General features: G+C 42.1%; 1 protein-coding gene across 3 annotated transcripts; it reads right to left on the bottom strand.

Annotated features, from left to right (window-relative positions):
• Nucleotides 1–513: 513 nt before the first annotated feature.
• On the bottom strand, nt 514–11852 carry LOC137369370 (perilipin-2-like). Of its 3 annotated transcripts, none has more exons than XM_068030482.1 (8): nt 11789–11852; nt 11454–11493; nt 10114–10309; nt 6632–6714; nt 5101–5365; nt 3568–3752; nt 3121–3255; nt 514–1095 (listed from the first exon to the last, which is right to left on the bottom strand). In XM_068030482.1, exons 2-8 carry the CDS (start codon nt 11481–11483, stop codon nt 700–702), a joined length of 1290 nt encoding a protein of 429 aa, XP_067886583.1. In that variant the 5' UTR covers nt 11484–11493; nt 11789–11852; the 3' UTR covers nt 514–699. The 3 variants fall into 3 exon arrangements, with proteins under 3 accessions (XP_067886583.1, XP_067886582.1, XP_067886584.1); XM_068030481.1 differs by lacking the exon at nt 11789–11852 and adding an exon at nt 11650–11782; XM_068030483.1 differs by lacking the exons at nt 11454–11493; nt 11789–11852 and adding an exon at nt 11650–11782.
• Between the last annotated feature and the right edge of the window lie 1777 nt (nt 11853–13629).

Raw genomic sequence — 13629 nt, 5'->3', positions numbered from 1 at the left:
AGACATTAGGGAACCAGGATTGAATATTAAGTCAGCAAGCATAGGTGATAGGTGAATGGGACTTTATAAGTCAGATACAAACAGCAGAATTGAACACTAGTTCAGCTTTAGAAAAGATGGAAAGAGAGGCCAGCCAGTTATGCTGCTATTAGCATAGCAGAATCTAGAGTAATGAAAGCATGGGTAAGAGGTTCAGCACCAGATGGGCAATGTTGCAATCAGGATACGAAATAAGAGGGGGTCTATCAGACATTACCACATTTCTAAACCCAATTGGAGGCTATTTAAATGCCTTGGTCAGAATATAAATTCCCTTGGAGTCTTTACAGTTCTTAGTGGTTTAACATCTTGCAAATATCAAACCCTAATTAACAGTTATTTTAGATCAACATCTCAGTTCTATCTTCAGCCTTAAATCTAGAATATTAAATTTCTTGCAAAAAAAAACATAAGCTCTGCCCGTTCAGGAGAGGCCAATTGATATCCAAAAAGATTAAGAGTTAGATAACCATGGTTGCTCAAGAATTTATTCAGTACATACATAAGTGAAATACAAATTTGAAAAGCTGTCCATAGCAAGAGAAATGCCACTATTAATCATGGATTTTATTTCAAACCATTTCCAACTAAAAGAAAAAAAAACTTGCATGCATAGAAAGTGGTTAAACAAAGATATTGCAATCAAGCTAAAAAAAAAAGTCAAGCATCATGATTATTATGCAATTGCTCAAATTGTTTCTCTTCCATGGTCTCGGTCTCCCCTTCCTGCTGGGAAGCAGTCATTTGTGGGTAAAAGGGACCTACCAGCCAATTCAGAGGAGTGTTATTGACCAGATAATCCATCACACTATCCAGCGAGTCCTTCATTTTAGTGAGTTGATCTTTGCTTGTGGAGAGGATGTGGCTAGGAAGTTCTTTGAAGGATGTTTTAGACTTGAACGTACAGTACATCTCTCTTGCTAAAACATTTATGCGGTGGATTGGTTCTTGAATATTGTGTGGTAAACCTTGAATGCTGCTTACAAGCACGAGACAGGTTGTCTGCAGTTGTTGACTTAGATTCCGAGCAATGGCTAGAGTACGGGATTCAATTCGCTACATAAAAAAAAGTTATATTTGAAGAGACCAGATCTTCCTGCTAGACTTAGCCAGAATAAATATATTTTTACATCATGTTCTCCAGAGAGCACATTCAACTGGTTCAGTTTTACCCAGTTAGCAAATACAAGCTAACCCATAAAAATAAAAGTGGAGGTTTAAGCTTGTCACAAGAAGTAGCTTTAGACTAGGAATGGAGTTCCAGCTTTAAAATGTTCAGTTGGGAGAATCTAGGTTACATCCACAATCACTTACTCTTCATGCTGAACTCCCACCATAAACACTCACCTCTAGCCCTCACCCTGTCACTACCCCATGAACTAAAAAAGGTGCTGCACATACCTGGTCTGGCTTCCCAATTATGGGAGTTTGAGTCACCCAATGCAGAATTCACAAAAGGCTTGAATTCATCGACAAATCCCAGAGGCCTGCAAACATCCTATTGTATCCCCTCCAACAACTGCTTGGCTTTCATGACCATTACTTTGGGCCTTCAGCTGCTACAGTCCTCCTTTAGAAAAGCAACTTTCTTCTTTACCCATCTCAACATACTTAAATATTTGGTTATCCCTCAGTCTGTTCATTCCTGGTTCAGTGAACATCTTCATTATGCCCATCTGATTGTATCTGGAGTCTTGTGCCCAATTCTAGTCTCCTCCTTCACCACCCCCACCACCCCCCCACCCCAACCATGGAAATAGTGACCTTGGAAAAGGTCTGGAGGACAGCCACAAGAATGAATCCCAGCTTAAGAACCTTAACTTCTTGGATTTTTCCAAAGAGAACCTTTGTCTATTTACTTACAGTAGTGTAAACTTAAGAGGCCTACTAAAAAAAAATTAAAGGGCTGGACAGCATTCCTAATGATTGGAATAATCCAACTTAGATTACTGAGCAACAGGGGACACTAGTTTAAACTGTGCAAGAACAGGAACAGACTGGATGTTGGGCGATTCTTTTCCCAGATAGCAATGAGCCTCTGGAATGTGTTACCAGCTTTGCCTTCATGATGGAGCTGAACAGAGGCAGAAATCACATATGAAAGGAGAGTGTCTGAGAACACTTGGTGCATGCAATCTCCTGGACTGGTTCAGATCGCCCAATGTTTGAGGAATTTCCCCCTATACCCAGATTACACGACAGCTGGGGTGGTGAAAAGTGTCTATCGCAAATGGTCCAGCCATTATGTATAGGCAGTTTTGATGGTAGCTGCAGGATGAAAAGTGTCTAGTCACATTCCTCCAGCAACAGATGGGGTAGGTTTGATATATCAGCTGGTCTTTTCCTTCTAGTCAATCTTGTATATTTAAGTGCTTTATTAAAAAGTTTTCCATATAAAACCCAGTCATTAATATATGGAAACATGAGTATTGTACAAAAATGTAATGAAGATGTGGAAGAGGTGGTTGTAGTAAAAAAGTAATTTTTAAATTTGCATGCAGGACGGTCAATAGTGCCATAGGTTATCAAAAGCCTGGATTTTGGAATATCCTGATCAGCTGGTGAAATGAATTAGTAACTTTGGGGACAAGTACATGAGTGAGGACCTCTCCCATGGACAGTGATGAAGGGTGGGGAAATAACCTCAAAATAATAGGAATTAGAATGCATAAATCCCTCCCGTCTTCTCTTCCAATCTAGTCAGTCATAGCACATTGCTGCTAATCCAACATGTAATGTAGCTAGTTCTCAGTATCAGTTCTCATTTTCACCTTCAAATCCCTCCATGGAATAGCCTGCCATGGGTATCCTCCAACTATAGATCCAACTTTGTGCTCCAAAACAGACCCAGTTCTCGAGCACTGCTGCATAATTGATGGAGTCTACAGCCCTTGAATTCCAACATCAGTTTTGCCATTTAACCTTGCTATGTTCAAAAGCCCTTTGCCTGTCTCTTCCTCACTGCATTTTCCCCTTCTAGCTCTCCCTTCTCAATAAGGCCAAAACCGAACGAACGAATGACTGGCCCTCAACAGAAGACTAACACCACAAACATAAGACTGCAACATCATTCAAACTCACCTCCGCTGCATGAGATTCGTCGTCTTCACATTCCAAATTAGATTTTCTCCATTCTACCCATGTCTGGTACAGCTTATCCTGGACATCATGGATTTTTTGGTTTGCTGTGCCCAAGTTTCCTCTCGTGTACTCTATCTGGAACATGAAGGACAGTTTAGCACCTTTTTCCAGTGTATGTGCACACTGCATCTGCAGTTAGGTGCACAACTGAATTTGGATATTGCTATGCCTTGTAGTATATAGTAGGGTACACAAAAAATGAATATAGGAAACAGCAATTGAAATCTATTTTAAGTTAGAGAAACGCAACATTCTACACTACAGTTAATTTAAAATTAAAATGTTACCATAAACCTAGAAATGAATGTAGAATCAAAAAAAAAAGTCATTTGCCCATCGTGCGTGCCTTGGTCAAAGTGTTCAGTGACTGGTGACTTGCATACTCACCAGATCGATGGTATGGCAGAGCTGAGAAACTGCCTCTTGACTATGTTGCTTTGCACTGCGAACTTTAGCCACAGCCTGCTGATAGGTCCGCTGGCGCACTTTGGTAGAAAGTGATCCCAACCTCATAAAACAACTCTGTTTTAGAGGTTGAACTTCAAATCCATCAATTCTCTTGACTTCCTGAGCTGCAAGTACAAGTTTAAAAGGCAATCTATAGCCTGAATTTGACTACATCCCAATTCAGCACTAAACTGGCAATCTCAAAGGCCAGAGTTGCTGTTGAGATGTGACATGGCTGCGGTTTAGACACAAAAAGGAAACCATGCTATAGTTGTTAGGAAGAGGTTGGTCAGCAGAAATAACTGTTCTGCTACCCTGTTTAAAACTGGATTCAATTTTTCCAGTATAGAATTTCAGGGCAGTTAGTGCCTCAAGATCATAGCACAGTTACCCGGGTGGGTTGTAATGCTAACCCCCACTAACTCAAAATGCAGGAGGAGGCGGAGGCAGAGGCGAAGCTAAAGTAGTCAGTTGCAAAGATTTATTAAACTCTAGATTAGTTCCTACTGTACCCAGGACAAACGTTACACCTCAGCCGAGAAGTCATCGAAAAAGGTTACAAAAAAAAAAAACCATTGCATTCAGTGCAGCAGTTAGAAGACAACTGTCCTTTTGCTCTTAGTTTGAGCTGATGCAGAGGAGCAGCAGCCTACATTTCTGGCACTGCTGGCTGCTCAGATTAGCAGAATTTCCAGCAGCTACATGGGGAAGGAGCAGCAGCGACACCAGATTTGTTTCTTCCTGTTGGGGATTGTCTTTTAGCACCCAGTTGGGGAGATGCTGAGGTATTCCATTTGGATCACGGAGAGTCTCTCCAATTTAAAAAAAAAAGTCAGGGTTTTTAAAAATGAGCTTCATGCACAGGCTTCCAATTCCCTTGTACACATCAGCTGCATTGTAGGATATCAAATGCCTCAGATACATTGAAGACTGAAGCATCTTAAAAGTAGAGGTGGATGGAAGATATGAAATTTATGTTTTCTAGATACAACTCTACAGTTAGATTTTTTGCAAAATTACGAGGTGAACTTTTCAGAACAGCAGAGACAATTGGAATGCTTTTCCAAACTATAAACCATTCCAAAAATTGTTCCTTGACATTTTGGAAGCCTGTCTATACAATAAAAGCATTAGTTCCATCTATTAAGTGTACCCAACTAGAAAAGTATTAAATAGATCAATACAGAGTGATCATAACGATTATGCATTTTCTGGCAATTTAAAGAAATTTCTTACATCTATCACGAGATTTCAACACCAATCATATGTTATTCCTGGCTAACCAATCAATTTGAACTCAGATTAGACAGGCCATGTTAGTACTGTCACTATATTTGACAAATCAAAAAATTGAGAAATGTAAGCAAGTTTAGATCATTTCCTGGCACGAAAAAAACCAAACAAGACTAATCTCAACCAAAATGAATAAAATCTTGCATATGATTTCTGGTTTGAGTAATCATGGTTTCTCACCTTGCTCATCTTCAGTCAGAGGAAGATAGTGGTCCACAAACACTTCAGAAGTGATCAAGGCAGAATTCACTCCACTGCTCAACACCTTAACCATACGTGACTCAAGTACATGATTCATGCTGCCATTCACCACTGCTTTGGTCATTTCAATACTTTCATGGACAGTTTCCTTTGTCTTGACCACTACTCCAGTAATTTTACTTGCAACAGTCTCCTTGGCACCAGATACTTTTGTCGTGACCACATCTTTTGCATTAGCAACAACCTATTAACAAAATGGCCAGAGATCATAGGACTTGAAGTTACTCAAATTTTAGTACACAAGTTTGGTCCCTAACTGAGAAATCCTGTTTTTACTAAGTGGTAGGAAGTTGGCAACAGCAGCTTTGCTGTTATAAACCGTGTCTTGAGAAAGTGTTAATTTTTTTTTTGTAACTATGAAATCATAATTTCAGCATCTCGCTTTGCAGCAATGGTCTCTTATGGCAAAGAAGCATTGAGACTAAAGTTTGAGTAAAGATTATTTCAGTTATAAATAAGAGTTTAATCTCACGTCATGTACGGAGACCAAGCAAAGCTTTGATTACAAACAATTCCATTTTGTACAAGGTTCCAACACCTCAACACATCTTCCCTTTACGAGTTCATCTACAAAGATGGAGATCAAAGGTGGCAGTGTTCACATTCCCAGTCCCTTTATCAATTGTAACCATGGGGCCATATTGTGAGCCATGGGCAGAGAATCTGAAAAGTCAAAGCATGTTGTTTTGCATTTATAACTTCAATATAGAATCATATATAGCAATCCTATTCAACTGTGGATTTACAAAAGACAGCAGTGAACTCTTTTCAGCTTTCTCCTACAACCATTGGGCCATAACGGTTATGAAATGAGAATTCACTATTTCATTATGGAAGGAAAAGTCCAGAGATGTGTAGTTAAATTTACTCGAATCAGAACACTACTAAGCAGCTAATAATTCACTGCATCACTTCCACCAGAGAATACCAAGTTAGTAGCTTGACTATGGAGGCCCTGCCAGATGCATTTGGCCACCTTTGAGGATCTGAACATTACTGAAGTCCAGCTCGACATCCCAAATGCAATTGAATTGCTTTTATGCTTCTGAGAATAGCAACTCATTTTCCATCAACTTGCCCATGCTCACGTAAAATTTTGAACACAAGTGCTGGTGAGTAAGAGTACTATTGAACCACTGGCGATCAGCCTTGCACCTTCATAGAAGGTAACAATTTCAGGAAGGAAATCAGCAATACACACCAAGAATCAGGAACCCTACTACTCTGCTCCACAGGCATATTGCTAATCAGAGCTTCTTTCACAAATCAAGGTAGAAAAATATGATTTATTAAATTTCTGAAGACTTCCACCTCCCTTCCTTGCCCCAATTAGTGGAATACTAGACCAAACAAACAAACAATCTCGGGTGCTAATGCCAAATGAACAAGTATTGATTTTATACAAACTGGTTTTATTGTACAATTTCTGGTAATTTTATATAGTTAGTACCTGATCAGTTGGTTGGTGGAGAAAAGGCAGTTTCTGTTCAATTCTGTCTAGTCCTTTGCAGGCATAACCATTTGCAAATGCAACTAAAAACAAAGAAATTGTAAACAAGGTAGCATTCAAAAATTTGTCAATGGAAGAACACACATACTGGTGTACAGTTAGCCAACATAATACAACTCAAAATACTAAAAAAATAAAGCACTACCCAATACAGTGACTCATGTACAAGAAGTCACTTAACCATCATTGCCTTCTATGAAGGCCAATTTTCTACTGTTGGTCTCTCAGAAATCATTAGCAGGGGATAGGAGAACAGCAGAAAGACAAACTTTTTGCTGCACAGGAGTATATTAGAAAGTGAACAGTGTTATGACCAAGGTGGGAGTAATGCACTGTTAATTCAGTCCCACTACTCCAGAGATCACAGCATATCAAAAAGTTTCACACCTACTGGAAATTGGCCAAATTAAACACTATTTATTCTGCATGCCAAACCAGGTTTCTTTAAACAAACTAATAAACCAATTTTAAAATGATAGATAAATCTATATGTAAGAACATATTTTATAACTTATTCTTCCTAACCCTCATGCACACATACATTCAAAAACCAACAGTTAACCGTTTTTTTTTTTTTAAAAAGAAAAGTTTAAGTTGGAACTTTTTTCAGGAATAAAAAAAAACTGAGTTGCAACTTCTGGTAAGATATTTCCGATCAGTGAGGTGTCCCAGAATTGAATAGTCAGATGCGACTCGAAGTTTCCAGGTGAAATTAATGAACAGTCTGTGGTGGGTAGGCATTCAATCCAAAAGACTTGCAGGTGATAGGTAAATTGGCCATTGTAAATTGCCCCTAGTGTAGGGAGGTGATAGGGAATATGGGATTACTGTAGGGTTAGTATAAATGGGCGGTTGTTGGTCGGCACAGACTCGGTGGGCCGAAGGGCCTGTTTCAGTGCTGTATCTCTAAATAAATAAATGGCAATTCAGCTGTAGCAGACATCACACAGATGTCCCATCAGAGGTGTAGCAACTGGTCTACTTGGATTTCTAATTAGCAGTCCAACAGTAGAAACTTGGAGATTTCAGGAGCTTCCAAAAAAAAAAAAAAAACAGGTCTCACGAGGTAGAGATTTTCAAGAGACTGGAGACTACCTTCAGCAATGCAGGCTTCTCATCTGCAAAGGAGCCTTTCTCCAAAACAGTGATTCGCCAGAGTGCAGCAACCCCTCTTCCTGGGTCTTCGCTCTTCAGGCATAAACAGCAACAAGGGTTTAGCTCCCATACCTTTTCGATTTGCAATTCCTTCAAAAGTTCTTTTATCATGGAGATTATAAAATTTTCCTTGATAAAGGAATTATTGAGAAAAAAAAAAGTGTTTCGGGGCTGTCTTCCTATCCTTTCTCACAGCAAACTGGTCTTTTGATTTCTTTGAGAGAGAGTGTTCTCTTGTTCTGGTCTCCAGAATAGGTTCCAGCCAAAAAACTAGTCTTTTCTTGCAAAAAAAAGAGAAACTAAAACTCCCCAGCAGCCAGTCACGTGTCAAGTCATTTCTCTCCGCTGAGTGGCTTGGAAAAACAGATTGCCTTGCAAGTGCCCCACCCAGTTCAGCATTTACTGTTCCCAGAGAAATCCTTTTCTCAGTCTTAAGCCACACACTTTTTTTTTTAAAAAAAAGCATTTGTAACAAGTCATAATTTACAACCTTTCATTGGGACAGATCATAGACCCTAAAAATAGGCCAGGATTTCACACTGGGCAAACTTGCTTCTGTCTCGCCTGGAGGATCTGACCCGCATTTTACAGGTCCCCACGCTTTAATTGTTCCGAGGTGGGACTTCCATCCACTTGAGGGAGGAAGTCCCGCCTCATTGAGCTGCCGGTCAATCAGCGGACCAGCAGCTTTTAGTCCCAGCAGCGCCACCAGGAGAAGTGGCCACTGCTGGCACTGCAGCCCAACTAAAAGACAGAGCCAGGAAGACAGGTAGGTTTTGGTTGCCTTGCCGGAGGCAATCGGCCAGGTCCCGGTAAGGAGGTGGGTGGGGGAAAGGAAAGGGCAGCATGTTGGGTGCTGGGGTAGCAGGGGCAACCCTCCATCGGGCAGCTTTTCCCAGCTCCAGGACGCCCACTTGCCATACGTAAAGTCTGTGTGGAGGTGGGCGAAGGCCCTTAAGTGGCCTCGGATAGCAGGCCAGTTTTTCACACCCCTCACCGGTAAGGGGGGTGCGGGAGCAGGTCAGGAAAGCCTGCTGCTCCATTTTACGCCACCATCCGGCTCGTTGGGGTGGCAGAAAATTCCTGCCATAATCTCCATTACTGTCCACAGATGCTGCCAGACCTGTTGAGTATTTCCAATATTTACTGGCTGGAACTTTACAGCCCCCCCCCCCACCAAACAAGCAGGCTGGCAGAAAATTGAGTGGGAGGAGAGATCTATTCCTGACCCTCTCCTGCAATTTTACATGGGGCAATGAGAAATGGCCCACCTACCCCAGGCCAATCAAGGCCCTTAAGTGGCCAACTAACTGTGCCCCAAGGAGGGCTGCCCCCAAACACAACAACCCACCCCCCCCCCCCCACTTTGCCTCACTGGGGCCCAGACCTTCTGAGTTGTGGGTCTCTCCTTCCTCTAGCCTCCGATGGCTGGGCATGGTCCCAGCAGTTGCCACTGCTCCCAGGGGCACTGCTGGGATTAAGAATTGCTGGCCTACTGCTCCATTAGACCAATTAAAAAAGGGCCTGGGGGAGCAAAAATTCCTGGCTTGGCTCTCCAGGCCTGATGGAGGCAAGACCTCCCGCGCAACATAAAATTCCAGCCACTGTTTTTAATTCATGTCAATGCATATTTTGCCTCAAGATGATTGCTAGAGACAGAACTGTAATCATTTCAAAACTAAAATAACTATTATCCTCAAGTCTGCTATTTCAAGAGTTTAAATCTTAAGAGCTGGTTATGCTCCAAAAATAAAGTTTAACAACTTTGTTTTGTGCTGATGTTTAATATCTGTGTTTAAACACAGTATCCAACAAGCAGCTTCCTCAGGAAATTAGTATATAAATAGAACACTGACTGAATTAGGTGAAAGGCAAATCAGAAGTGTAAGTCATCACCTCACAACTAGGCAAAAGGTCAGCAGTTTAAAATCTCTGTAGAAATCTAGTGCAAGAGTGAAACTGGTTTGCTCAATACTGAGCCACAGTCATGAGGACATGACCAATGCCACATTTATAAATGTTTAATGACCACAAGATTAAACGCTGTACACCAGTGATGTTTAATTGCAGCAGTTATAGCTTGCACAGGTTTTGTTTTTCAGAGTTTCACTATTGGATTAGGGTCAGTTAGATAGTGTAATCCCTAGCAATCTAGTAACTATTTTGGAAGCTGTCTCCCTTTGATACAACTTTAATATGTTTACAATAGACCTCAAAGGTCATAATAAAGTCCACATTGGCAAAGAAGAATTGCTCCCATTTCTTACTTTGTGGTTCCAGTTTCTGGAGGATTGGCATAGCACTGGTGGCAGCTACAGATGTAATGGCCATCACTCCTTTTTCTGCAGCTTCACACACACTTTTCAGGTAGGGGTGATTTTCCTTTGTGCTGCTGTATACAGACGTCATCATATCGTAGGCAGTACTTAAAAGCGGCAAGTTAGCCACTCGAACAACCACATTCTAACCAGAAGAAAAAAACAGAATGAAAATAATTTTCTCCCCCCCACTAATATACAGTGTTTGAGACACAGGACTGAATTTCACACCGCCCCAGATCAGATGGTGGCGTGGGGACAGCATAAAATTGAGCAGGAGGCTCTGGGAGGCCTACCCACCCTGGGTGAACTTTACAGCTGTCGGGCAGGGGGAAAGGACGGCCCACCCGCCCGAGGCCAAAGTTCTTAAGTGGCCACTTAAGGGCCTTTGCCCACCTCCATGAGTATGTTACCCATGGCAAGCAGGTATGCTGGAGACATGAAAGGCCATCCAACAATAGCTGCCAGCCTTTCTGCACCTGTGGGGCATGGCAGTCTGCCACAGGGTGTCCGATTGAGGGCCTCGCAACACACCCCCGGGACCCAAGATGCCCCCCTCCCCACAAACAACCACTCCAACCTCACCAGAGAAGGAATGATCCCCCTGGTGAGGCAAGCCCAACTTACCTCATCTCCAGGCTCCATGGCATCAGCTGAGCTCCCTGTGGCGCTGCTGGGACTAAGAACTGCTGGCCCATTAATTGGCCAGCAGCTCGCTGAGGCAGGACCTCCTCCGTCAAGTGGGTGGAAGGCCCGCCTCAGGTCAATTAAAGCCCAGGGACCCATAAAATACGGGACGGATCCCCGGACTAGGCGAAAGTGGGCTCACCGCTGACTTGTACATCAGTGGCAAATTCCCATCTGCCAAAGGTAAAATCCAGCCCAGTCTCCACACTCCACTTCAGTCCCTGTCACTCTGGATTACAAACACAAGGCTACTCATAGAAACAAGAGGGAAGTACAACCAAAAGCATACATTCATCCAGAGCTTCACTTGTAGCTCACCCCCATATCCTGGTGGGAGTAATTAAATCAACTCCAAAAACACTTACTGCCTTACTGGGAAGCCGGCAAGAATGAAACCTAAAACAGCCTGGTTTGCGACCTTAAAGATAATTGAACCATTAAGGAATACTAGTGAAAACTAAAACGTTCAATCAACAGGTTGTACAGGTTGAGTTTACAAGCATTAATTAATGGGTCAATTTGAAGATAGCAATTTTCAAAGATTGTTGCTTACAAGGTCTAAACACAATTTCAATTTAGAGCATAGGGGGAAAAAAATGTACCTGTGACATTTCAACTGCTGTCGAGGCCATGACTTCCACTCTATATATATAAAAAAAAAAGTTATATTTCAGAAATAAAAAATCCACAACTTTCATGCAAAGCCTCCCATTCCTCCCCCGGTCCCTGCCATTCCCCCAGTCTGGAACTTTCACCATTCAAAGAGAACATTGCGAGTTAATAACAACCGAGACTTACAGGCACATCGGAGCTCAAAACAACAAGCCTGAAATTATCAGCTACTGATCAAATGTAACATCGACCCCACAACACAACTACTAAAAGGCTACAGCAGATTTTCCCACTCCCCCGCTCCAGGCTGCGCTCATTAACCCACCGTCTCTAAACTATTCCGTGCATCTGAGTTTCGCTTCTTATTGTCCGGGAAAACCTGCGCGCGACTGCTTGCCCAATGACGTCAGTGCAATGTCTGAACAGTAGTCATCACTGAGAAAATGCTGCAAACCTATTTTCACTATTACCCATTTCTGCAAACAACCACATTTCTTCATTATTCTTAACTGTAGAAAGTCTGTGAGGTTGAAATTATCTTCTTTTCACACGCAAAGGAACAAAACAGGAACATACTGACAATCAAAAAACAAAGCACCATTTACTTTGCACTGTAAACGGACCACTGGTTGCATGGCCAATATACATAGTATTGCGATTTTTTTATTCGTTTTGGGGATGTGGGTGTGACTAGCAAGGCCAGCATTTATTGCCCATTCCTCATTGTCCTTGAGAAGGGTGGTGAGCCGCCTTCTTGAAACACTGCAGTCCATGTGATGTAGGGATACCCATAGTGGTTTGTAGGTTATAGCACTGTTCGCTAAGGAGCATTCCACAACTTATACAAATCAACCAAGCTTGAAAGAATATATGATATAACTTATCTAATTTGTTGAAGCCAAGAAATGATAGCTTGACAGTTTCCCTTCTGTCTTGCACCAGTAATTTCCTCTCTCTGGCTTTTGTTTCACTCTCTGTTGCTCTAACTTTTACTAAAGTAATGCCATCCAAATGCATGCTTTTCCTCTAATGATTTACAACAGCTGTTTTTTCCTCCCACAATTCTTTATTCCTTAGTTTCCCCTTGAACAGCAGGTTAATCCTTTATAGGACACCCTTGTATATCCTAGTTGCCTGGAAAGTGGACGAGTGATTATATTGCATAGGATTACACAGAATGTACAGAAAGAGGTCATTTAGCCCAGTCAGTCCATGCTCAACTCAAATCACCTCATACATGCTCATCTAACTTTATCAACAACAACTTATATTTATGTAGTGCCTTTAAGTAATAAAACATCCCAAGGCACTTCACAGGAGCACTATAAAACAAAAATGACACTGAGCCACATAAGGAGATATTAGGTCAGATGACCAAAAGTTTGGTCAAAGAGATAGGTTTTAAGGACTGTCATAAAGGAGGAAAGTCAGACAGAGATGCAGAGAGGTGTAGACAGGGTACTCCAGAGCTTAGGGCCTAGGTAACTGAAGACATAGCTGCCAATGGTAGAGTGATTAGAATCGGGGCTAATCAAAAAGCCAGAATTAGAGGAGTGCAGAGATCTCAGAGGGTTATGGGCCTGGAGGAGATTACAGAGATAGGGAGGGGCAAGGCCTTGAAGGATTTGAAAAGAAGGATGAGAATTTTAAATCAAGGCATTGCTTGACTGGGAGCCAGTAAGCAGCTCACCTTCTGACTCCCCAAAGTCTGTCTACCATCTACAAGGCACAAGACACTTGCTTGGATGAGTGCAACTCCAGCAACATTTAAGAAGCTTGACACCATCCAGGACAAAGCAGCCCACTTGATTGGAACCCTATCCACTACTTTAAACATTCACTCCCTTTACCACCAGAGCACAGTGGCAGCAGTGTGTACCATCTACAAGCTGCACTGCAGCAACTCACCAAGGTACTTTTGACAGCATCTTCCAAACTCACGACCTCCATCACCTAGAAGAACAAGAGCAACAAATCCATGGGAACATGGGAAGTTCCCCTCCACGTCACTCTCCATCCTGACTTGGAAATATATCACCATTCCTTCATTGTCGCTGGATCAAAATCCTGGAACCGTCTAACAGCACTGTGGGTGTACGGACACCACAAAGACTGCAGCAATTCAAGAAGGCGACTCACCACCACCTTCTCAAGGGCAATTAGGGA

This window comes from Heterodontus francisci, chromosome 4, assembly GCF_036365525.1.
Source record: "Heterodontus francisci isolate sHetFra1 chromosome 4, sHetFra1.hap1, whole genome shotgun sequence".
NCBI lineage: Eukaryota > Metazoa > Chordata > Chondrichthyes > Heterodontiformes > Heterodontidae > Heterodontus > Heterodontus francisci.
The sequence above is the reverse complement of the archived record's forward strand: the minus strand, read 5'-3'. Positions and strand labels throughout refer to the sequence as shown.